Genomic DNA, 23,252 nt, shown 5'->3' on the forward strand with positions numbered 1-23,252 from the left:
GACTGTGTGATTGAAGCTTTTTGACCAAGTCATGAATTTCGCTATCAACAGACCTATCTGGAATAACAGAAATTACCGTTTCATTGATGTATTCTTTTAGCTGAACAATACTATGACTATCAATTTTGTTTGGAACATTTTCAATCCAGAAGAACATATGAATATGAGGACTTCCACGATTTTGAAATTCTACTCTAGCAAAATAATCAGTAATTTTTCCTAAAGGTTTAATACCTTTCAACAGAACATGTTTCATTAATGCATCAAACCTACGTTCAAAATGGATAGCTGTCATAAGAGGATCTTTTTTGAAACCAAGAAAATTTCTATTGTTTTGTATATCACTGTTATTAAGATCACTCAACAATCTACCCAATTCTTTCCAATGCATATCATCTGCAGAAACACTGCATGAAAAGTCGCGTTTAATATAATTTAATAAATTCGTTTACTCCAGTAAATTTCTTGTATTGAATTTAATTTATGTATAACGGTACATTTTACATGAGATATATTGTGATATAATTAAATACAGTTTTCAAATAAGTAAAATCATATTTAATGCAAAATACGTCGAGAATAATATAGTTTAATTGAGATAATTATACGTTCCGTTTAAGAATATCGACATGTAAAAGTAAATATGCTTATACTTAAAGTTTAAGTACATTTTTGGTATTTTGAATATGTCATAAATAATTCTTTATACCTAATGTAAACTTATGTTGAAACATTTTTGAAAAAAAATATTTAGGCACCCTATTCATTTTAATTTATTTAATTCTCATTTTTATTTATTTACCCTTATGTAGATTTTTCAAAACTGTGGAATATAACTTAGTTTTTTCTCTATCGACTACCACTGTAGTACAATTACATCGGGATCGAAGTCGGGCTCGAAAAGCAATTTATTTAAAAACAACACACCGCGCCGAAATTCAATTTTTTGGAGAGTTCCACGCAGCCATGTTGAACTTGATCATGATGTTGTACGGGAGGAAGGGGCGAAAGAGAGTTACTCGAAAAGGAGAAGCATGATAAACTTTCGATGGAATTTATGTTTTAACAGAAGATGAAGACATTTACGACCCTGTTTAGCGGTAGGAACAATGTACAAAATTTTATCATGTGTCCTTGAATGAATAATTGCCTCTGCTACTGATAATGTTACTGTTCCTTAGTCTGGGCTGTACACATAAAATGCCTGGCAGTAAAAACGTTTGGGCAATTTTGTAATAATTATTTAACACTTTTAACCATCTAACTTAAAGATGGATTTTAACCAGAATTTTCTCGTTTGGGATTGGTTTCAGAATTTTTGTCACTAAAGTGTTTCTCTGTTCAGCATTTACAGAGAGTGTTGTACAATGTAATAAATTATTTATTTCTTAATGCCTACTCAAGAATATATTGAGCACTTATTTTGATTATTTAAATAGCTGCAGTGTGGACTGTGCCTGAGACGATTCCCCATAACGCCGGCTATGTAGACAGCTTGTGAAAATGGTGAGAACCATACCGCTCAAATTTTCTATTATCACAAATAAACAAACAATGTTATTATTAACTTGTATCTTTTAGCATAAGAGTATAAAAAATAATGCAACAACTTGAAATGCTATATACCAAGTAGACAATACGAGGTTTATATTCTTATTTTCCTTATCCTAAAAATACAATAGCAATGGATTCTGAGCTATGCATAATTTTTTAACGTTAAAAACGTAAGCATGAATTATTAAAAATAGCTATCACATTCTACGATGCACAATTATGCATGCATTATTTACAGGAGTCCAAATGCTCACAAGAAATGACAAAAGCAGTGTGAAGATTAACACAACGGTAAGATTTCTTAAATTTTCTGATAAGATCAATAAAATCACCTCAGGGTTCGAAATTAACTTTAGTCCGTTAGTCTCAGACTAATACATTTTCATTCGGACTAATAAAAATTGAAGCTAATTAGTCCGAACGGACTAATTAAGTTTTCTTGGGAGAAAAAAGAAATTACCGATGTTCAAATTTTCGACAACTTTCACTGGAAAACCCCATATTTATTTTTAGCTTTCTAGGTTCTTGGCAGGAAGTTAGGTAATTCTGAGTCAATTCGGCGCTTAATTTTAGGACTCATTGGTATGAAATTAAACATTTTAGTGATAATGATTTAGTATGACACATAAAAAAAAAGATGTCGGATGTTTAGATGATGTAATCATCTATAAAGAAAAACGAATGAGATCGGGAATACGATCGTAGTTCCTGATTATGCGATTTCAACGGATTCTTGGTATAAACATTTCATGTTAATGCTTCGTTTATTTCAAAAAAAGTATAAAAAGTACATTGCAACAATAATTCTATTTATTTATTTTCACTTTTGACGGACTCATAAAATCGACCACGGACTAGTAAAAGTAAAGAAGCACTAGTCCGGCCGTACCAAAGCCTAAAAATGTTAGTGTCGAACCCTGAACATGAATTGATTTATTTTAGCTCACCTGAGCCATTTTAAGACCCGAGCGAGTTTTCTGTTCTGTGTCTGGTATTCGTCGGTCATCTATAAACTTTTCAAATTTTTACATTCATGAGAATTATTCCTAGTTTGAATAAAAATCCCTGCAAGATACATCTTTTCTTTCAGAAATTGTGCCAGAAAAGTTTGAAGTAGCTATGGGAATGATCAACATTGAACTTGCTGAGGCTCTCTTCCTGAAAGTGACTTGACCAGATATTTGGCTACCCAGTATGAGGTACGAATTAATCATTTGTTGTACAACTTCTTGTGTATGAGATTGCCACCATTTACTGGAAGTTTGCATTTGTTGTCCACTTTAAAAACTTGCTATCTACAGTGTAAGTTGTTAATATATTTTACTTTATGTTAAATCACTTGTTCATTATCCCAATAACTTGCATGTTAAATGCTGTAGATGCTAACCTTTGCATTTAAGTTTACTCTTAAATTCCATGTGTTCCGAGTATGTACACCCATTTCATATCATGTTTTGTCGTCTCTAAATTTAATATAACACATATCATAATATGTACTAGATCACAAAGTTTGAGGATTTTATTATTGTATGAATGTTATCTACTTGCTCTATATCATAAATACATCTGTTTGTATATTTTTTCTACGAGATGCCATACCTGCTTTTAATTTTTCATATTTTTTTTATCCATAGTATCTTTCTGCTACATTAAATAAAATATCGTGGAGGAACACGAAGAAAAGGGTTGCGCACCTCAACATATTCAAGGTCAGGAGGTAAATACATTGGTAAATTGCTAAAAAAAAAAAAAAAAAAAAAAGCAAAAAGTCACCAGTCCCCAATTTACATGTACTTCCACAAATTCTGCAGCTTGCTGCTGTGAAACTATATATATATGTGTGTCTTAATATGATAAATGCTGTAAATGCTATTCTTTGCATTTTCCTAAACTCTGTAAATCTTCAAATTCCATGTGCTCGGACTACGGTACCATTATGTATGTTTCATATCATATTTTGTCGTCTATAAATTTGATCTATACATATAATTATATGTTTTCTTTATGCAATTCACTTAACTAGATGACACAGAGAATTTTTTTCATTGTGTAAAATGTTATCTTCTTGCCGTAGTCATGTTAGTCATAAGTATACCCTGTTTGTATATTTTTTCTCCTTTTTTGTATATTCTTTCTATGGAGAGCCACACCTGTTATTAATTTTTCATATTTTGTTTATGACAGCTTTTTACCATATCCATAGTATCTTGCTGCTAAATGAAAGAATTAGTGTGGAGGAGCAGAGAAAAGGGCACCTCAACATGTTCAAGGTCAAGCAGGTAAAATGCTCCAAAAAAAAAAAGATGGTGAAAAAAATCATTAGACCCAAATTTACACGCTTAGAAATCTGTAGCTCGCTGGCCTGAAATTATAGATAATTATCTGTCTTTATTACCCAGATTTGAAAAAATGGCATATCTTTTGTAGTCTTCTGTAAATTTTTAATTAAGCAAAATTGAGCTGTGTTTCCTCTAGGTCAAATGATAATTTTAAAATCAACTCAGATTTTGTTTTTACTATTTAATATATGCAATTGCATAAATCCGGAAGCACACATATAATATGTATATATAGGCAAATTGGTATTTATTTTTATGTTTATTGTAGAAATTAGGAGCTAGGTGTGCTTCTCCAGAGCTGAAAACTTCTTGGCATGAAGAGAAGAAGAAGCAAGAAAAAGCAGTTTTAAATATTGATTACGTCTTCATAGTACAAAAAATGATTCTAAAGATAATACTATCTATGAAATTAGAAAGCTGAAGTTGCGTTCTGATGAATGTGAGAATGTCTTCAAAGAACAGGACACCAAAAGTGCCATTCTCAAATCAAAGCACTCTAAAAGGCAGAGCATAAGAAGAACTAGGACAAATAAAGAATCTAAAAGAGTCAAACCTATGGATGTATTAATTGAACAGAGATGGGCTATTAGAGATGAAATATCTGAGTTGCTACTGTTTTGCACAAATTCAATGTTAGATAAGAAAAATATACCTAGTGTTGTATTTTTGACAGTGAAAGTTTTTTCTTATGCTTGATTACAGATTAAAACTGTTATGTGTTTTATTGTTTAAACATTTATTGGTCTGCAATGACATACATTTTAATCTTGATTTATATATCACATATATGTACAAGTCTAACTTAAATAATAAGTGCATGGACATTATTGTGGAAAAAATAAGACAATCATGATCAAGGGTGGTCTAAAAGAGCTTTGCTGGCAGTAAGTTGCAGATCTTGATACCCAAGCAAGAGAAAGGTGGTGTCTCTGACCGATCCTTTTGCTGTTGCTTGTGGGCGAGTGAGGCTTCTCTGTTAATTGCTTAGTGTGTCTTATTAAAATGCACATGTAAAAAGAATGGACAACTTTTATTGGCAACTTTTATTCTTTTTATGCAAAGTATGATATAATTTATTGTGGGAAATTGAAAAGCCATTTACAACCCATGCAGAAGTTTTAATAGGGGCAGTTTCAGTAAGATTTTGCAGTCTTTTGGAGTCCAGAATGACTACATTTTTTACCTGTTGTGTTTTGATTTATTGCGGATTTGAATTTTACATACAATACTATTCTTATATTATTTATAATTACTTCAGTATATTACTTACTACTAGTATGTAGAAATTTACTCCATTATAATTGAGCTACAGTCATGATTGTAAATTTTTTAATTCTGACTTTTAGGCTTAAATTTGAAATATTTTGTACTTTGTTAGAACTCATTGTTTGTACACTATTGAGATAACATCTAATAAAATTGAATGAGAAATGGATTTGTGTAAGATTGTAAAATACTTGCCAAAAAACCCACAATTGTAAACCATACAAATTATTGATGGAATAAATGTAAAATAAAAATATTATGCAATAATATAATAATGTTAAATTTCATCAAATACAACCTTAAATCTTAATTATATGGGAAGGTTTAATCCGTACATTTTCATCACATATACAAGAGATTTAATATTAGTTTATGAAAGAATAAAATTTGTACGTATTAGTAAGTTTATAATTCTCCGTATATAACTTAATTTTTGGAAGTATTATAAAGTAAAGTGTGAATTTAACAAAAAATAATGAGGTAAAGATCTACGTTAAATTTTATTAAACGAACAAATTTAATGTGACCGTAAAACTTAATTTTATGGCCATGTTTAATAATAATTATACGTTTTGTATATTAGAGGTATAATAATTGTTTACGGCAGACTAAAATCCGAACGTATTAGTAAGTTTACAATTTTCCAAACTTTATTAAATTTGTTCTTTTAATTTTTCATTAAACTCGTATTAAATGCTAATTATTTTCTAACATCTACGATCCCACAATATATTATAATATGCATTTAAACATTAAATAATCGCAGCATTTAAATCACATTTAAGGTAAAATTAAACCCGACTTTTCATGCAGTGAAAGTGTCATAAAAAGTGTAGGAGGACCTAAAATTAAACTTAATTAAATTTACATTTTACATGAACTTTCAAGTTTAATTCGAATTTAATATTAAATTATACACCAAAGTTTAATGGTAATTAAATCTCAACTTTACGTCATGTTTAAAAATGATTAAACGCCATTAAACCCGGAGTTTCAAGTATAATTGGGGTTTAAGGAAAATTTTATTTTATGACAAATGATCAGCAATTTTGTCGAAGAAATACGTTAAACATGCTACTGTCCCCCTTTTTTCAGATATCATATTTTGCTGGTGAGATTGTTCATTCATTGCTACCCCATCTGTTTGCAAAAGTAAATCATGGTGATGCAAATAGTTGGAATTTATACCCTTTTTTTAATTGATGCCCCACCCACCTTTTAAAATGGGTTTATATTTTCCCTTTGATCATGGATGTCTTTACTACAGACATTAAAATAAATTAAATCATTATTCCTTTCTCTATGTCAAAATTATAATAATAAATTCTTATTTCAACTTGGACAATAACTCTCTCATCATTTAAAATGATATTGTAAACTGTAAAGCACAACTTGTTTTTTATTTATTTTAATTTCACACAATTTTAAATTCATATCTATTATCTTAATTGATAATGCACTGCCTTTGTCTACTAATTTATCTTCCGTGCCTCTCTTTGGGCCCTTTATTGGAAAAGAATACTCTCTCTATATTGCATGTTGCATTTCATTGGTCACTGGTTGCAATCAACCATGCAATCCACATTTTCTTTCATCTATTAAGAATTCATTTAGTTTTAAATGAAATACTCATTATACAAACAGCACAAAAGTTCTCATAAACATTGAACAAAATTTTATTCATTTAAATGAACATGTCATGTATCAACTAACTCCATTACTTCTATAAAATAATAATGATAATAATGGTCTAAAAAATTGCAAAAAAAACACTTTACTTCTGAAGTACCAATGATACAATAAACAATTCAAATGTTATAACACACACTTAAAAAAATAACATTGAACAGTTAATGAAATCTCCAGGCACATCTATATTTTACACCAGGCACATTAAGTTCATCCTTCCAAGATGACGGAAACCACCTGGCACAGGACGCACATCCTTCCAAGATGGCCGACACCACCTGGCACAGGACGCACATCCTTCCAAGATGGCCTACACCACCTGGCACAGGACGCACATCCTTCCAAGATGGCCGACACCACCTGGCACAGGACGCACATCCTTCCAAGATGGCCTACACCACCTGGCACAGGACGCACATCCTTCCAAGATGGCCGACACCACCTGGCACAGGACGCACATCCTTCCAGAGAGGATGCATCATTTCCAAATGCCTCAATTTATCAATACAGCAATTAAAATACATGAACCTTATTTAAACTTGTTCACACATTTACACCTTTAATAACAGGACAAACATATGATACACACTTGTTAAAAAGCATACCATCAGCACAAATGTATTTACTACTGATTCTCTGAACTGGAATGAAAGCAGAAGGTCCAAAAGTGTCAAAAACATTCTGTCTCCATAACTCAACAGGCTTTCCACAGTGATATCTGTACACATTTGGGAGTGGTGCAAGCCACAAGACTTTTGCAAACAAGTGAACACGGTTTTCATCTCCTACAATGAGGTTGTGCTGCAAAAAGTACTGAATTATTCCGGGGCGGAGTTCGCCTGATCCAACTTCTTCAATGATTTTTCCATCGTTTGAATGCCAGTACGCCATGACAAATGAAGATCGCTTGTGACGAGATTGACAAGATCCATAAACTTCTCCTCCAAGAGAGATAAATGAACATTTTCTATAAGACTTTGGAATACAATCTATATGTTCACAGAGATCTGGGTAAATATGTTTGTATGTTTTTTTTAACATATCAAAGTCAGCTGAACATAGAACATGACATGATGACTTTTGACATTCAAATGCAGAACAAATTTGCCAGTCCTGCCCAATAATCTGAGCACTTCTCTTAGACATGTACAATATTTTCAAAATATCAGAATCAGAAGTAATTTTGTCTGTACATAACTCTGTCACACTTGGAAAATGTTTCTTAAAGGGTTTTTATCATGCATCATGATTTTTTGATATAACAAGGTTTATATGCTATGAAAATCATCCATCAAATTTTTTTTGGTAAGAAAATTAATATTTTGGGTGTTTCAGCGATTCAAAGTTTGAATTTCTCAATATGCATATTTTGATCGCCAGAAGAATGCGCGCCATTGCTCTGACGTCATGTGTCATAAAAGTACTTATCGTGTTTACAAAACGGCTCAATGGCTTCGTCTTAAAACCCTTAGAAATTAAATAAACGATAATTGGTTAATTGATAGATAATTAGATATAATTTTGGCGTTTGTTTATGAAAAATCAGCACAGGAAAGGTTTTAGGAAGTTTTTTTACTTGCCAGGGACTTGGTCGGTGACGGATGCAATTTTTCGGTCAGTGACTGGAACATATTCAGACATGACATAATGTTAATGTAAAACGATCACACATTTTTCAAATAGTATTTTTCAAAAAATAATAATTTATCAATAGGCAATATTAAAAGTCCGGCAAATTTGCCTATGTGTTGTCCTGCACGGCGCTTTTGAAGATCGAAGTGGCCTTTCTATCAAATGATGTTCATTGAACAATACAAGAAACACAAGACCTGTTTATGTATAATTTATTAAAATCATTTTTATAATTATTCAAGAAGTTAAACGTTAATAATTCGATCTGTTTAGTCGAAGGCAGGAGTCTTCATTAACGGCTTCGTATTCAATGCCCTATCCTCCTTTCACGGTATGTTTTTTGTTTATTTTTCTGTTGTATAAGTTAATTCATATAAGATTGAGCATCCATAGCCAAAGTTATATTGTCAATATCAGAATTTCTTCCAACCTAGCGGTGTATTCTTTTTATTTCATGCAAATATCTATACGGTAGAATTACGATACGCTTTACGAGCTATTTTTTTCTGTCTAATTGCCCATTGACACCTATGACGTTTCAAAGTACCACGTGACCCCTATCTAATTAGTGGAGATTTTCAAAACATTACGGACTGCTTAAATACAACAGTTTAAAACATTATTTTATAATTAAACGATAATTATTGGAATAAAAGTGTTTGATTTTTGTCGCTGGCTGTGATAAAAACCCTTTAAATTCATCAAAATACAAACAAGGGAATTGCAAAGAATGTACAAAAGAATCTCTTAAAAAAACTCTCATAAGCTGCATTTCTATAGACCTACTATTATTTGGGATACTTCCCAAATGACCATTATACCTTTCAAAACTAAAAAGCCAGAAAGAATAAACAGGACCATAATCAAGTACACATTGTGATAAATGACAATGCATGTGCATATTTGGTGTGATACAAGAATCACCATAAACTCTTTCCACGCCTTTACAAAATTCAATAACATAATTATCAAACTTAGCTAATTCTACACTTGAGATAAATTTAGAGGTTAAAGCTCTACATGCTAAAACAAAATTTCGCCATACATCCAAATCTGTTTTTGGCAAAATATCTGCAAGTGCAAATATGGAGAAAAAAAGTGTCCAATTTTTCCATTGCTCAGCAGTAAATCCTCCAAATGAGGATGCAATTTTTCTAGGAATTCCTCCTATGTTGCTTGCTGCATCAACAGAATCAACCTTTTCCTGAATCAAAACTAACTGATCTGAATGTAAAACTTTCAAATCAAGCCACATTTTCATCATTTTTTTGGCAGTTCCTTGAAATAAATTATGCATTGGATCAATAATGGACATTCTTATGGGGTCAAAATACTCAATTTCACTCAATACTGAATATTTCACTCCATGAAAGGCTTCAAGTTTTTCTTTCTCAGTCTGAGTTTTGGCTTTTTTTACAGCTTTTGAAGATAAATTATAAGCATCAAGTGTTCTTGCAGACCAATTCTTTACATCGAAACCTGAATAATCTTTATTGCCTACACTACCTGGAAATTTTTTAAGACATTTTGAGCAACCTAATGATGCAGAATGACCCAAAAATCCACATAATTTCCGTGTTGCTGGAATGTCACATCCAACACACATGACCGCAACTTTAAAATTCTTTTTCAAATACGAACTTTTACATGAAGCCAACTGAAATCCTTGTGACCATGCTACTTTAAGCTCATTAACAAGAGGTGTTATGAAACTATTTACAGAAGGTTCATGTTTTAAATCTGGAATAACACCTATCAACAATACATTCTTCAATTTAAATCTTTCATTTCTGGGCAAATTCAAAATTACTGCATACAAAACACCAACTGAATATTTAACATGTTTAAATGGCTGAAACCAGTCTAGATTTAACATTAAACCATAATTATTTCGATGGGTTAAGAAGCTATTTTTTTCTGAACTTTGAAACTCCTTCCAGACATTTCCATCATAAATATCTGTCAAAAACCCAGGTGACTTCTTCCTTGATCGCAAATGGTTACAAAGATCTTTAAACCCAGGCCTTTTAACTAAATCTTGCAAAGATTCTTGAATAGGTTTATAGCAGTAAGTTTTAAATGGGTAAAGTTTTTTTGTACCATCTAAAAGTGTTACAGATTTTAACAACAATTCCCCACATGGTCTACGCCTTGCTGGCTGTGTATGGTTAGGATATTCTACAAAAGGACATTTAGCAGACACAGTTTGGCCCTCTAAATTCAATACACAATCATTGTAGAGGTAAATAGAAAAACATTTTCTGCATACAACATATTTCGTAAAATTGTCTTTTTTCAAGCCTATTCTTTTCCATAACAAATAAACTGAGCCTGGAAAAATAGTAGCTAAACTTGAAAATATGAATGACTCTTTTCCAATTCTAGAAAAGAATGTATGTAAAAATGAAAGAAGGCTGTTTATAACACAGTCTGGCAGCATAAAAATGGCTTGCCAGGTACAAATGAATATACATAACCACATCAAAAGTGTCCCAAATTTTATATTTGGGTTTGAAACATTCACATCATTAATTTCATTTCTTTCACAAAGTTCTTCTGTTTGAAGGTCTAAATCTAAATCCTCCAAACTTGCATTATTCCAGACCTCATCTTCACTTTCAGACTCAGCGTCACAATTAACAGAAAATTTTTTGCTAATGTATGATTGAAAAACATTGTGTAATCTATGAGAAGATAGGTTCTCATCTGATGAACTCTCTGATGATTCCTCTACATTCTCCTGAGATAAAAATTCAACATTTTCTAACCCAGACTTGGAACAACTCCATTGATTATTACAAAAAAACATTTCTTTATGCTGCCTAAAATACCTAGATGTAAATGATTGTTTACATCCTGGACATTCTTTCCTTGACATTTTTTTTCTTTGAGCTTGGTGAAAAACTGAAAGTTTTTGTTTCCCTGACATGGTTATAAATATTCCCTTTTGGAACTATTAAATTCAAAAATTGCAAAAAATACAATTCTAACAACTCATTATTGAAAAAGCTTAAAATAGATAATTACCAAAAAATATACAATTACTCATGACTAAAAAATGTGCTAATAACTCAAAATCTTTGGAAATATACTACTAACCAATTTAACAATATCAAAAATCCTTTTAAGTCTTGCAGCAAAATTTACATTTCTTCTTACTTTTTATAAAATGAATACAATGGTTAGTAAATCTTAAAAGCTTTTCTCTTTTCTGTCTTTCATCCTCCAATGTTTTTCGCAACTTAACCGCATCCCTGTTCCCGTCCCCAAATAATTCTTTTGCCGTTTTGTAATTGGTCCTCTTTTCTATGAACGTTTCATCGATATATATGGAATCCTTTGCGCACTGTGATTTTACTTCCTTTTCTGCCTCCTCTAAAATTGAATATTCCTCCTCAAGACCAACTTTCTCCGCTGCAAAAATTAATATTAAAATCAAAATATGTATGCTGAACAATTTTAGCAATTGTATCAAAAATGGAAATCATTCAAATTTAATAAAATTACCTATAAGAATTCCTTTTCATCTTCAATAATTATTTTTCATCAATATGAGTATATAATAATAGTAATGTTAAGCAAGCAATCATACAATGACATTCATTACCTTGAGTTAATACAAGTTGTATATTCTAAAATAAATTGATTAGGGTTGGATACCGTTAAGGATGAAACGGTACGATACCATACCGGTATTTTTGAAAGGATACGGTATTTTTAACGGAATGTACTATACATTGATGAATGAGAATCCGGGTTTATTTTAATGACAAATATGCTTTCAATTATCACCGCTTATAACCAAACTTTCAATGTTATAATCTAAAATGTTTTAAATATATTCTATTTCTATAATTCAACCTTTTATTAAATGATGAACAAAACAAATTAATCTGAATCTCAATAAAATAAAAAAAAATATAAGAAACACTGTTGTCTAATTCTCTGCTAAATGACAGCTGATTGCTTCATCCTGTCGCCATTTTGCTTGGTATCACTAAACGACGAAACATGAGAAATGGAGAGAGATTACATCACAAATTCGCAACGATTTCCCTTTTTAATTGACAATTTTTATTGGTTTCTATTAATAAAACTGAAACAAGATTAATGTAAATATTTTTTTAATAAGTGTTGGTTTTTCTCGAATATCGGTTGTAGAAAGGAAGTATCTTCCTCAGTACTGATTTTGTTAATTAGCCTACCCTTTCAATGCACAGAGAATCAAGTTTCGCGAGTCTGGAATCTTTTTCAAAAAATTATTTTATTAAATCTTTAACAATGTTTTAAAGATTATGAAATACCGTTATCAGTACCGGTATTAAATGAAACGGTATTTTACAGGTATTTTTGAAGTAACTATTCAGTACGGTACTGGTACCGTGTACCGGTGTCCAACCCTAAAATTGATCACTTTTCATCACAAATAGCGGTAATATTTACTGTTTTTTTTATTGAACATTTCGAATTCCTCAGAACTCTCATTCAACTGCAGGAGCCTTGCCTTTTCCATTCTGTGTTTCTTCCTTTTTTCTTGCCTCTTCCTCCTTTTATTTTCTAGAGAGTGTTTTCCCATTTCATCTATAATAAAATTAATGATAATATCAACAACAGATGTTTGTAGATATTCTTTTGATAAATCTATATACATTCTACCAAATTTCAATTCAGTGTGTGCAACCTCGTGAAAAAAATGTTAAACATACCTTTGGTTGACAATAAAAAAAATCTTGTAAAATGTGTAAAATAATTTTAAAATTAATAGCATGAACCATTTGAAATAAACTTCCTTACTTGGTGCATATATTTCTATTAATGCTCCTGTCTTCTTCTATATTGCCAACTATCCGAATCGTGCTTGGCCCAGCTGTTACAGAAATGTGGCTCTTGTGATGGTGTATGTAATTCTGTGTTGCAGTTCACAAGAGGAACCCTAACCAATCTCAGTATGGTAACCTAATGACCTGAAAAATGAAATAAATTGTCAAACTTAATTTTTACTAACAGCTAAACCATTATCAGGAAATGGTTAAACTTCAATGGATTAAATTTTCATGAAATTAACAAATTATGGTTATTTACTGTATAACATGTTTATTTCTCTTGAAATAGTGAATCCTATATATCAAATTAATTTTGCTCTGTCTTTTTTCATTGTTTTTTATTTCAAAACGTGTCAATGATTGCCATACACTTATTCTTTAAGTTCTTGAGGAAATTTGTGTTGGCAACTTGACACCGATAATTGCATATTGATATAAACATGATATCACATGGATTTAAACATATCAACTCTTTACCTTAATACCTTTTACTCTTATCCTCAAAACCTACCAAAACATCTCTTTCAAGCTCATATCAGAATCATGTCGCTCTATGTTGAAATCATTAAAATAACTTATCATTTCCAACCTGGGGTGCTTTTGTTTATACTAGGCCTAGTTTGTTTTAGCGTATTCCGATCCCGATAAAATTTTGAATGCAACTTATTGTTTGGGGAGAAAAGCAGGAATTTTTTAGGTGGGAAAGGGGGGCTTTTGCACCTGTGAATGAGGACGGAGTTTGGTCCTACCTTGGGTAGTGGGAAATCCTTGTATATTTTAATCATGCAGTACTCGAATGACATGGATACTACCCTCTTTGTACAGATAATTACAAAAAGATGATACATGTATCATACCGTAAAATGAGATTTCCCTGTATGTTAGGTGTAGTGTTGGCCAACATTGGTAAACTATTTATAGTAGACATGCATGTGCATGGAACTAGAAGACATAAAATATGTATTTCTGATGGGACTGAAATAAATCAAATAATTCATGAAACTAGTACTGTCACTCAGCTGTTACTGAACTGCTGAAAAGGATATAAGAAACTGGCCTGTACTCTAAGACAATATTCCTTTTGTTTGTGATTTTAGATTGTAAAAGATGGCGGCACCGCGCCCAATATTGAGGCCGACACAGGTCAACTAAAACTTTGTAAATTGTAGCTTTTATTCCAATTGTAACATAGGGTACTGACAAATGACATCACAATGACATCATGTAATTTTGAATAGTATATCTTTTCAACACATACCTGTAAGTTATCTTCTTAAACCTCAGAACTCTAAATATTCACCAATTTCTTTTCACACATGTTTACACCGGCTAGGAGTCAAGTTACTGCCGCGGAAACTGCTGCTGCTGATTGGATGAAAATGATGGAATTCATCCTTGTACATTTTCGTAATTTATATTAAAGTAAATCAAGGGGAAAGACAGGATAAAATTCAATAATTCAAACGAGGTTAATTATTTTGATATTTTTTGTTTAAGCAATATATGTTTAAACAGTAAAATAGACTTGAAGAAACCCCTGGGTTGTGAAGATGCGAAAATAACAATTAACATTAAAATTGGCGGAAAGTTCGATTTCAATTATTCCGCGCTGCCGCATCCTTACTGTAGAACAGTGATTAAATTTCACTATGTCCTCTGATGAAAATTCCTCTTACGTGGACATGGTGGACTCAGAAGAAAGTTATCGCCCAGATGGGAATGAACAGAGTAGTGATGACTCTGATGTGCCTAGCACCTTGACGGGACGTAGGCCTAGTATTTCCAGAAAAACGCTAGGCCTAACTCCAAGAAGAGGTCATCTTCACCTCCCTCGACCATATTCACTTCTACGCCAAAAAACTCTGTCAGTCGTAGACTAAGTAGATCAGTAAGTACTTATATGCACATGCATTCTTGCCTTGAACATGTTGAAATTGATACATTAGCTGTACATGTACAATGGAATTTATGCAATGATTCATTAATTGATCAATGTTGATACCCATGATCTATATATTACACACTGTAATTAAATTAAGGAGAAAGGAAGGAGAGGACGGGTGGGCTCTACCAGGGACCTATACTCTTACTGTATAACTGTATACACAAATATGTAGGTCCCTGGCTATATACCCCCCCTTTCTCTGCTTAAACATATAGGTCATATAATGATAAATAATTTATTTCCTCCAGCTTCCTAGAATGCCATCCTTTGAATCTCTTCCTCAGGCTGGTCCAAGTTCAAGTCCCCAGTTCTCCCCAGGAGAAGAGGTATGTGGAAATCAACATTAGAACATTGCCCTTTTTTGAAGAAATTCAGTTATTGTTAAACATTTTTATAAGGATTAAAGTTTATTTAACAGATATATAAAGGGCTTCATTAAGTCAGTAGAGTAGTTAGTAAGATGCAACTGATAGTTGGTGAATGCTGTAATGAACTTAATATCAGTCTAATGACTTGTATAAATTACATATTTCTTCATGCGTCTTACTGTCATATTTGTATTCAGAAATATATATACACTTAACCTACATTGTGCATCCTTCATTTCTTTCATTTTATTTTATTTAGGCTATTATACGTTATTTAAAAACAATGGAAAAGAAGATAGATAAACTTCAAGATGAAGTGAAATCTATGAGGGAAGAGGGGATCAAAGAGAAGGGGAAAAGGAAAGAAGAACCGCATTTTGATGTTCCTCCAAAAATTAGAGTACGTTTAAGACATGTCTATAAGATTCAATCAACATTTTTTCAAAATTTGAATGCTGCTGATAATTTTTGAAGGGTACATTTACTAATGATTATATCTGAAATACAATGATCTTTTGCAATTGGGTTTTTAATACTACAGTATTTCAAAATAATACAACACAACACTGATCAGTGATCATATGTGTTTTGAATATACATGCAATTCACAGTAATTGACCCCATATCTTTATGTTTGTGATAAAACAGCAGTTTTGGGAAAGTAAATTTATTTATTTTTACTTTTTGATATGCACCATTTTCTTATTTTTAAAGTACAGAAAAATGATGTTTCAACTGAGGAATCAAACCCAAGACCCTGAATTATGTTATTTTTCTTTTATGTAGACAGCCGTACATGATGCATATAGGCAGCTTGTTGAAGAGGATGGCTATGCTGCTTGGCAAACTAAGATGGGAGACCTTAAGCTGAAGTATTTGATTTTGTTTTGATTGATTTTAATAGCAATTACATGTACTTCCCAACTTACCAAAGTAATTTTTTATATTTCTACTTAAGTGTTTAAAACTGGTACTGAAATGCTGCATTTAATTAAAATCTTATGAAAAAAATATCTTAAAAAACTTAAATATATGCCTTTGAGACAATATAAAATTTATTAACTTTCACATTTTTAGAGTATCATCCGAAGTGAACAAGGCCACCACACAGGCTGTGAAACAGTTTGTAAAAGGGCTATATCATGATGTGCAGGAGGGGATCCTACAGGGTAAGTTTCCTTAGACTTGGTGAATGCTTATCACCCATCTGGCACTTGTTAAGTAAAATATAGGCCTTTTAACTGCCATTTGAGTTTGATGTCAAGAATGGTTAGTCATTACCAGAACTTCAGAAGTTGTGTACAACTGGACTGGTATGAGATAGCAGTGAACTACATTTTCAATTTGTAAAGCATGTCACCTCTTTCAACCGTAACCTATTTTTTTTCCATTGAGAACCTCAGTCTCAACATTTTTGAGTAAATTAATAGTAATTGCATTTAATTGCAAAGATGCAATATTTATGAAGAAGCACAATAAAACAATGGCTGCACACATGAAAAAATATATATGCCATTTTATTTTATTCATAACGTACAACTGTCAGGAAAAGTTATGACTCTAGAATACACTACATTTTACAATTATGAAATTGTTGCTATTACAAGTTGAAAGAAGTCATGATAGGGGCTAATATTTCATTGTTTTCTTCGACAAATCTATTAAAAGAATAAACTTTATTTTGAGAGTTCTTGTACCTGTAAATGTATTAATAATTGTATTGTTTTGTGGCTTTTTTAACCAGAGTTGAATTGAAAACTGAAAATTATTTGAAAAGTGTAAATGATGCCCTACTCTTGACCTATTTATTTTAACCAATATGTCTTTTTTTGAAGGATGATCAATCAAAATCAAATAAATATAAACACACAAGCCTTGAATGTCATAGCTTATTGTATTCATAGTACAAATGTAGAATCTTTCTGCATATATGTAATGATTTTATTGTCTTTACTAATATTTTCAGATACATGTACAAATATTTCTTATTCTTACAGCTGCAGTTGCTCGGTATTTTGAGTCTATGGCTCAAAAAATACACAAAGAAAAAACAGGAAAAGTGGAGCAACATAAGAACAAAATGCTCCACTACAGCAGGAGAAAGAGGGTACATATCTTGTATTTACAGAAAATTCCATATGAATTTTCAACATATTAAAAATATGTATACAAAAAAATATTGCTACATGATGTTTATGTAATCATAATTTCTGTATGCTTATAGAAATTGCAGTGGAGAAGGAGTATGGTGGAGAAGAAGTCGGGTTGGGATGAGGCAAAGAAACAGCGAGTCTCAAGTGCTCTTGAATTGAGCTACATGTCATCAGAGGAGGAGCACAACTCTGATGACGACAGCTTTTTGAGAACAAAGCCCCTCCCTTGGAGGTCCGATGAATTCATCAAAATCCTAGATGAATTAGACAGTAAATATGAACGAACCATGTCTAAGCGTTCACTGCGGCAGATGATGAAAAGGGTTAAAGGAAGTGTTTCCATCTGTAAGGCAAAAACCCACTCCTGTTCAAAAGGAACATGAGTGGGTGTTTGCTCAGTGATTGTGTGGTAACGATGTGAATTGGGGTGGGGGTATTGGCTTTATGTATTTTAAAATTTTTATTATCAATTTTATTGTAATCAATTTTGTTGCAATTGTTTGCTTTCTTTCTCTTGTATTTTTTAAATATTTTGTTCACACAATTCATTTTTATCTTAAAAATTAGTCGCATAATTCATATTGTTTTTAAACTGCAATTTTGACATGTGTTATTTCAACATATGTTTCTTTCATTTAAAAATTGAAAATTTATTTTGTTGTTAAATAATGTAAACCTACTGAATTTTCTTCTACACTCACTGGAGAAGTTCATGATGTTATAAATACACTTAAATATTCAGAAGTATCATTCATCTGCTGTATATGAAATGTTATATCATGTATATCATGTTCATTGATTTTTGTTTCCAACTTAAGTTAGTTTTATTCTATAAATGTTTTTTTTTTAAAGAACATTTTATTTTTTAAGGACCCTCTTAACGTTTGTTGGCAATTGAAAAAATTAAATCTTGTGTACTGTAGGAAAAAGAATCTTGAGATTTGTTTTTAAAACAGATGCATAAAAAGCTACATGTAGAGTATTTAATACATGAAAAATGTTTAAAGACAGAAATTTTATCATCAGTCAAAATCAATTTTTTGCTTACTTGAAATATGAAAATGCAAATTAAGTTATCAATAATTTTATTTTGATTTAATGAATGTACATGTTTGAATTGTTATGAAATTAAGTAATAAGCTAGAGGGCAAATCAGTATTGCTGCATAATCAAAATGTTATAGTGTTTTGTTTTGTCCTGAAGTTCATCAGTTTATGGAAACAACTTGCACAACTAAAATGACACTTATCGGGGTAAAAGTAACCAATGAATTATGCTTGTAATACTAGTTAGTAGTTTAAATGTTGAACATCGTAAGAAAGTGTTGATTTAGCAATACAGACCTGCATTGTGATTTTACATTTTAAACTATTAAATGATTTTGCCTATATGAAACTTTTTATTTGTTCATAATATTAATAAATGATGTGAAGTTAGTCTCTGTGAACTCTGAATATCATTAGTGTCTTGTTAGCCATTCATTTGCTCAAAGGAATGTACACTTGATGAATATGGTGTCTCTCATATTTAAATGGGCTTAATATCCATATGCGTACTTCATAATGGAATGGACTTAAAAGTGAAATAATGCTGCATTTAGCATCATGTAACATTGAATAAAAAGTGAGCATAATACATGAAACTTCAAACAAAGTCATTTCATGTATATTAAATACATGTCATGAAAACATGAAATAAAATAAGTGTATTTTATGTGAAATTCCACATAAAATCTTAAACTTGATATATAAAAAATATTAAATGTCATGAAAAAGTGAAACAAAATAATAAATTTATACATGAAACTCCACATAAAATATTAAGTTTGATGTATAAAACTATTATATGTCATGAAAAAGTGAAATAAAATAGTTAATTATATGTGATATTCCACATAAAATCCTAAACTTGGTGTATAAATATATTAAATGTCACGAAAAAGTGAAATAAAATAATAAATTTATACGTGAAACTCCACATAAAATATTAAGCTTGGTGTATAAAAAGATTTTTATGTGATCTATAATTAAAATTTAATTGAAGTTTAATTCCCATTAAATTTAGGAGTTTACAAAAAATTTTACTCCTAGGTAAATCCCAATTAAATTTCTAGTATAAATCCATATTAAATTCGTATTTTATGTCTAAATTTGATGTTTAATTGGGTTATAAATGGAACTTAATTGTGAATTAAACGCAACTTTTCGTGCAGTGTATATCAAGAGATACAGCAGAATGGAGAAGATAAGTCATGTTTTTTCTAAAGTGTCCACTTTTATGATATAATCTTTGTTTGAAGTACATAGAACGAGGAATTTTAATAGGTCTTGGGTAATTTAATCCATATTTACCCTTAGGAAATAACCATGGATAAGCCATTTCTTCTCCATTCTCCATGTCAAATATATGGACAGGATTTTCAGTAATGCTTGGCACTCTAATAACTGAATCTTTGTTGTGAACAAAAGAAGAGAGGTTTGAAATTGGAATGCTTGCATTCATTGGTGTTACAGTGGAGTACTCAAAGTCATCTAAATCTAATGTAGAATTGTTTATTTCTTCGCAGTTCTCAAAATCGCTAACTATTTTTATATTCTGGTACAAATTATTATTCTCCTTCAACCAAATCAAAGCATTTCTTAATCTAGAAGGACTAACTTTGTATCTCAAATTTCCATCAGTTTCGTATCTATCTTGGTGCACAAAATAAGCCGTTATGAGATCAAGGTTTTCACACTTGCGTGGCAACTGATTAGCAATGTTTTGAACATCTGTTGGTAAATTTAAAACTAAACCCTTCTCTGCAAATTGACCGCCAGGTAAAACAATGTCATAAAAATTTCTACAAAACATATCATTTTTTTCTCTATGCTACTCAGGCAGTTTAATACTTCTGGTACAAGTTCAATTAAGAGGTTATTATGCTTAATAGATATACTAGGAATATCATTGTTTTGTATTCTCCTAAAACAATATGAACACAGTGTGCACGTTTTGTTATATATCTCATCAGCTACAGTCACATTGTTTCGAAGCATATGGATTTGATTTTCAAACAAAAATTTTTCACACGATTGACATGAAAAATTGGCTCCTTTTTTTATATTTTCCTCATAATTCTGATCATGAAGATCACTTTCAAAAAAATTTATTTCTTGATTTGTGGTATACACTGTAACAAATTCTGCAATATTTGAAACGCCATCACTTGAAGTATCTCTGAGAAAATCGTTAAAATTATTTTCAATTGATACATATTCGTTATTCATGATATTCTCTACATTTATTACATTCGATAATTTTTTTCTCTTTTTTGACTTCTTTTTCTTTTTACCCCCCTTCACACAATAGCTATGAAAGTTTTTCGCATAAACGTCAGCACTTGAAGGCTCATTTTCAAAATCAGGATCAATGTTTCCTAGAAAATCATTGTTTGATTGCATTTGGCAAGATTTTTCTAATCTCGCATCACTCGAAACTTCTTGCAAAGATTGTGAATTTTCCCTATGAGCATGCATATCTAATGACAACAACCTGACAGGTGTAATATCGAAACGAACGCCACAATATACTGAATTAACATATTGAAACAATTCATTTAAACGATCAAATCTCAGAAATACTGCATTTCCTGAAGGATCTTGAAAACCTTGCATATTTCTTTGATGTGAATCAAATATACATATATTACTCGATACCATGTTAACAATCAATGACACTGTATTGGTACCAAATGTTGTAAGCAAAAACGGTGAAATTTGCGCACTCTCGTAAATTGCATTCTCAAATGAAATTTCTCCTGCATCATTGTTTAATGCCCCGTTCACCGTTCCGTAAAACATATCGTAAGTAAATTCTATATTTCCATCAAACGGCTCAACCCTTGTTGGTAAATCTCTGTGCACAGGAGTCTGAAGTTTTTATCGTCAAAATAATAATAAAAAAAAAAAAAAATCCGGAAAAAAAATTTTCCTACCCTTAACTAAAAAAACCCCAGGATGGCAACGTGTTTTGGGGGGACCCACCTAAACAAATAGATCTGGGCTTGGCCAGAAAAATCTCGCGACTAATTCAGTTTCCGGAGCGTTTTTGTTATTTATTTAATGTGAAAAATTCAATCTGCTTGACGACTACGGGCCGTTCCTAGCCCTTTTTCCACTTTGACAGCTCATCCTGGACTCCATGCCACTAAACCGGAAGAGAATCTCGCAGTGTATATTTGATGTTTATAAAAACTTGTTCAAATGAAGTAAAATAAATAATTGTTCAACGTAATTTTATTCAGTTATTTTAAATATATTTAACAGAACTTTAAAAAGTTATTTATTCTTTTTCTTACTTGTACGACGATGTGTACCAGGGACAGATAATACAGTTTTTACAAGCGCCAAATTTAAATCACTGAAAAGCCATGTCGACAAAGAGACAAAGAGTTAGACTAAGCGCCATTATAAAGCATTATTTTGTTTGAAAAATATATCTTCTTATTGATCACGTATGATAACATAAAATTGTACATGAAGTTTTACATGCATTTTTTTTTGGTTCTTCTCTTCAATTACGTCATATATTCACCTCGGAGTTCACTTCCGGTTTAGTGGCATGGAGTCCAGGATGAGCTGTCAAACTGGAAAAAAGACCATGAACAGCCCGTAGTCATCAAGCAGATTTGATTTCTTAACTTGAATAAATAGCACAAACACTCCGGATACTGAATTAGTTGCGAGATTTTTCCGACCAAGCCCAGATCTATTTGTTTAGGTGGGTACCCCCAAAACACGTTGCCATCCTGGGGTTTTTTTAGTTAAGGGTAGGAAAATTTTTTTCCGGATTTTATTTTATTTATTTTTTTTTTTTTTTGGACGATTAAAACTTCAGACTCCTGTGCTCTGTGCGAAAGATAGCCCATAGGACCCCCTGGTTGTGAAACAATTTCCCTATACAAATCGTTACCGTCAAAAATGATTCCATCAATAAACTCTCGTGAAATTCGATCAGGAAAATGTGGGGAAAATTGCATAAATGATAGCAACGCAATGAGAGCAGCTGCTGTACATTGAACCCCATTGAACGGCTGAAAAATATTACAACCTTGGTGTATATTACCAAGAGTACCTTTTACCATTTTGATCTTCGTCTCCTTTTCACCATGTGGTGTCCACTTAAGATTGTTCCGAATGTAATGTAACGCGGGAAAATTCACCAAAGTAATACGGAAATCACCGAAGTCTTTGTTCTAAAGCGCGGGGTTTTTCCGAAATTAACTTTAAATCGATAAATTCAGAGGAGTCTCGGAACGCCATTTGTTTACATTTTTATAGTGGCATGCCATTCCACTACAAACTAGGGCTAATTGTAACGGGGACCGTTACAGATGTTCCCCAAACGCTCCCCAACTCCCTTTTGGTGCCATATTTCCTTAAGCTCTATTAAATAAGACATACTTTGTGCAATTAAGACTTAAACAACGTTTTCCCAGAAGA

General features: G+C 31.6%; 1 protein-coding gene, 1 long non-coding RNA gene and 1 pseudogene across 3 annotated transcripts; 2 read left to right on the forward strand and 1 right to left on the reverse strand.

Annotated features, from left to right (window-relative positions):
- Nucleotides 1-1,829: 1,829 nt before the first annotated feature.
- On the forward strand, nucleotides 1,830-4,597 carry LOC134266589 (uncharacterized). 2 transcript variants are annotated; one of them, XR_009992003.1, is made up of 4 exons: nucleotides 1,830-1,845; nucleotides 2,645-2,753; nucleotides 3,739-3,833; nucleotides 4,162-4,597. It is a non-coding gene; the product is annotated as an uncharacterized LOC134266589 (long non-coding RNA). The 2 variants fall into 2 exon arrangements; XR_009992002.1 differs by lacking the exon at nucleotides 1,830-1,845 and having other exon boundaries at nucleotides 2,537-2,753.
- Nucleotides 4,598-9,099: 4,502 nt separating this feature from the next.
- Nucleotides 9,100-13,365, reverse strand: LOC134266590 (uncharacterized). The gene is made up of 3 exons (XM_062748814.1): nucleotides 13,275-13,365; nucleotides 12,924-13,061; nucleotides 9,100-11,894 (listed from the first exon to the last, which is right to left on the reverse strand). The coding sequence occupies exon 3, from the start codon at nucleotides 11,407-11,409 to the stop codon at nucleotides 9,100-9,102; it is 2,310 nt and encodes a 769-aa protein (XP_062604798.1). The 5' UTR covers nucleotides 11,410-11,894; nucleotides 12,924-13,061; nucleotides 13,275-13,365.
- A 1,197-nt stretch (nucleotides 13,366-14,562) lies between these two features.
- LOC134266591 (uncharacterized) lies at nucleotides 14,563-18,292 on the forward strand (annotated as a pseudogene).
- Nucleotides 18,293-23,252: the final 4,960 nt, after the last annotated feature.

Source organism: Saccostrea cucullata, unplaced genomic scaffold, assembly GCF_032062105.1.
Source record: "Saccostrea cucullata isolate Sc308-1 unplaced genomic scaffold, CSIRO_AGI_Scuc_v1 ctg10000, whole genome shotgun sequence".
NCBI classification, from domain to species: Eukaryota; Metazoa; Mollusca; class Bivalvia; order Ostreida; family Ostreidae; genus Saccostrea; species Saccostrea cuccullata.